The 3,495-nt window shown below is 53.4% G+C and overlaps 1 protein-coding gene across 1 annotated transcript in view; it reads right to left on the bottom strand.

Annotated features, from left to right (window-relative positions):
• KCNK15 (potassium channel, two pore domain subfamily K, member 15) overlaps window positions 1-3,138 on the bottom strand; it is a 3,373-nt gene extending 235 nt beyond the window's left edge. The window contains exons 1-2 of the mRNA XM_012728120.1: window positions 2,955-3,138; window positions 3-490 (exon numbers count right to left, since the gene is read on the bottom strand). Of these exons, the coding sequence (XP_012583574.1) occupies window positions 3-490; window positions 2,955-3,138 (672 nt within the window). The remainder of the gene's footprint in view (window positions 1-2; window positions 491-2,954) is intronic.
• Between the last annotated feature and the right edge of the window lie 357 nt (window positions 3,139-3,495).

Raw genomic sequence — 3,495 nt, 5'->3', positions numbered from 1 at the left:
GCGGCGCGCTCGGGCAGGGGCGTGCTGGCCGCCAGGAAGCGCAGGACCACGAGGTTGAGGAAGGCGCCGATGACCGTGAGCCCCAAGAGGATGTAGAGGAAGCTGAAGGCCACGTAGGGCGGCTTCCTCTGCAGCGCCTCGTCGCTCTGCAGCGCCACGAAGTCGCCGAAGCCGATGGTGGTGAGGGTGATGAAGCAGTAGTAGTAGGCGTGGAAGAAGGTCCAGCCCTCGAAGTGCGCGAAGGCCACGGCCCCGAGGGCCAGGGTGGCCGCGCACACCAGCAGCCCCGCCACCACCATGTTCTCGGTGGAGACGCGGGGCCGCCGCAGGCCCAGGCAGCGCTTGGCTGCCAGCAGGAGGCGCCGCACCAGGGCGTTCAGCCGCTCGCCCAGGCTCTGGAAGGTGACCAGCGTGAGGGGGATGCCCAGGAGGGCATAGAACATGCAGAAGACCTTGCCGGAGTCCGTGCCGGGCGCCGCGTGGCCGTACCCTGGAGGGAGAGCGGGGGAGGGCTGCTGAGGGCGGGCTCGCGCTAACACTCCCCAAGGCCTCTTTCCCTATCGCTCCCAGGGCCAGCCTAGCATCCTGAGACGCCAGATCTAACTAGGTCACACCCTGGCTTTAAAACCTCACAGAGTGTTCCACAGTTGCCCCAAATTTTAAGCAACCCAGATGTCCCTCCACATCTCTTCTCATGTCCCCAATCCAGTGCCCCGGCCCCGTCCATTTCTGCCCAGATCCTGCTCCAAGCCAGCCCTCTCCAAACACCTCTTCAGTCCAGTGTAGCAACCTGTCACTGGCCCCTCAACTGTTGTAGGGGACCTAAACATGAGTGGGCGCCCTTGAGTCTTGGGACGCCATGCCACTGTTGGAGTGTGAATAGGTCTGTGTCTTCCAAGTGAGAGGAGGGACGCTTTCATTGTGCTAACGCTTTCATTGTGCTAACCCAGGCAGAGTCAGGTGGACCACCCCCAAAAGCTTCTGCCGTCTAGCAAGTTGCCTCTCTGCAGTTAAGTACACAAACCCTTTGTTCTGTGCAGTTCCACATTAGGAGATTGGGCCTCTAAAATACACACACAGGTCAAGGGCTGCATGCCTGAGAGCCATGTTGGTCACGGTGAAAATGAGACAATCTGAGTGTCCATCCATGGGGGCCTGATAAGTAAACCAGGGTGCTGCTGGAACAGTGGACTCCTGCACAGCAGTGGTTCTAACTGGGGGAGATTTGGTCCCCAAGGGGATATTTGTGACATTTTGGGTTGTCACAAATGGGAGATGGAGTGTCCCAGGGTGTTCCTGGCACCTAGTAGAGAGAGGCTAGGGATGCCATCAAACATCCTGAGGTGCACAGGACAGCCCCAGAAACAGACTCCCCCAAAATGTCAGCAGTGCTGAGACTGAGAAGCTCTGCTATACAGTCTTGGAAAAGGTGACACACAGTTCTTTCAGGACTGATAGGAAGACTTCACCAAAATATATTAAGTGAAAAAGAGAGAAAACTCTATGATCTGAAGTCTGTGTAACATGTAGATGTCTGCTGAGGGGAGCAGCGGGCGGGTCAGGAGAGGTCTGCCGCGCCACGTGGTCTCCTCCAGGGCAGGTGGGGATGGAACTCATGCGGAAGTGGCTTAAGCTTCTTTGTGTTGTGCTTTAACCCGCTGCGCCACCAGGGAGGGCCTTCATTCTGTACTTTTTGTGAAATGTGTATATGTAACTTATTCAAGTATCAATAAAAAATTTATATATACACACATATATAAACACACACACATATATAAATACACACACACATATAAATACACACACACACCTATATATATGTACACACACACATATAATTTATATACACATATACATCACTATCATTCATTTCACTCAGGCAACTGAAATGCATAAAGGGAGTTAAAGCTGTGTGTGTGTGTGTATATGTATATGTGTGTGTATATATATATGTATGTATATGTGTATATATACATATGTGTGTGCGTATATATACATATTCGCACACACATATGCATAAAGGAAGGTAGATCAAATTTACAGATTTACAGATTTACCTCCCTTTATGCATGTGTGTGTGTGTGTGTGTGTGTGTGTGTGTACATACACACAGCTTTAACTCCCTTATGCATTTCAGTTGCCTGGAGTGAAATGAATGATAGTGATAACTAAGCATGCCAGGTACTCTGCATGGATTATTTCATTCTACTCTCCCACTATGTGAATGATATCGGCATCCCTGCTTTCCAGATAAGGAAACTAGGCTCAGAGGGAGAAGCTGCCCGAAGGCCCAGGGTCTAGCTGTGAACCACAAACCTCCATTGCTTCCCAGCGTCTCTCTTCTCTCCAAGCAGAGCCAAGTGCCTGGCTCTTTTCAAGGCTGACTGATGCAGCCCTGAACACACAGCATGAGCTGGTGACACTCCCCTTTCCCCAGCCTCCCAGGAGCATGTCAGCATGACCGGGAGGCCTCCAAAGAGTATGGGGAAGGGCAGCGGGAGTGGACAGGGCCCCTGCCATCGGCCATGGTGGCAGGAAGCGTTCTGGACTGAGCCCAGAAGGCAAGCCAGGGCACCATGTTATAGGAGGGGCAAAGGGCTGAGTGGGAGTTGGGCACTGAGTGGGGAGTTGGGTAAGTAATGAGTTGCTGTTCTTACTAATGAACAGTACCTGCTTTGCCTCAGGCCCTGGTCCCATCATGGGCAAGCTTCTCCTCTTGTGGCAATCCCCCATCAGAGGAACCAGGGCTCAAAGTGGTAGAATCAGTTGCCACTGGAGGTCAGAGGCCACAGAGAAGAGCCCAGAACTTTGGTCCATGCAGCAGCAGAGCGAGCTTTTAGCCCACGGCTCACATTCATGTGCAGGATGCATTAGAACACCATGGAGAGACCTTCCCCCAGGCCCTGGCTTCCAGGTGGTGGTGCAAGCCCAAGGAGGTACCTAGGAATCCATACCTGACTGGGGGGTGGCTGGCACCAGCTCGGAGCCCAGCAGAGCCCCTCTCTCCTTCCCTGCTTCCCCGGGTTTAGGCTCAGCGGGTCCAGGCTGGTAGCCGTGGCAACAGCCCGCATCCAGACAGGAGGAGAAATTGCTCTGGATCCTCCAGGGTGAGAACCGAATCTTGTGGCAATCAGTCATCCTTCCACAAATATTTATGGACTGTCTACCACCGGCTAGACTGGCCATACTGCAGTGACCAGGGCAGCTTAGGTCCCGCTTCTCACCAATCATCACTGCAACACCAAATAGCTTTTAAATGCTTTGTGTGTCAGGTCTGGAAAATATTACCTCCTTGATAACATCGGTCTCATCGCGGCCCTGATATAGGGCGGCTAGCACCCCCATTTTGGAGAGCAGAAAACTGAGGCTCCAGAGAGGTTAAGCAACTTGCCTGAGATCACCCAGCTAGAGCGATCCAGCCAGGCAAGGAAACAACTCTGCTCACCTGGACTTCAGGCCGGCTCCATCTGCGTCCCAGGCACTGGGGCGCTTTCT

This window comes from Condylura cristata, unplaced genomic scaffold, assembly GCF_000260355.1.
Source record: "Condylura cristata isolate star-nosed mole 26May11 unplaced genomic scaffold, ConCri1.0 scaffold00022, whole genome shotgun sequence".
Lineage (NCBI taxonomy): Eukaryota > Metazoa > Chordata > Mammalia > Eulipotyphla > Talpidae > Condylura > Condylura cristata.
The sequence above is the reverse complement of the archived record's forward strand: the minus strand, read 5'-3'. Positions and strand labels throughout refer to the sequence as shown.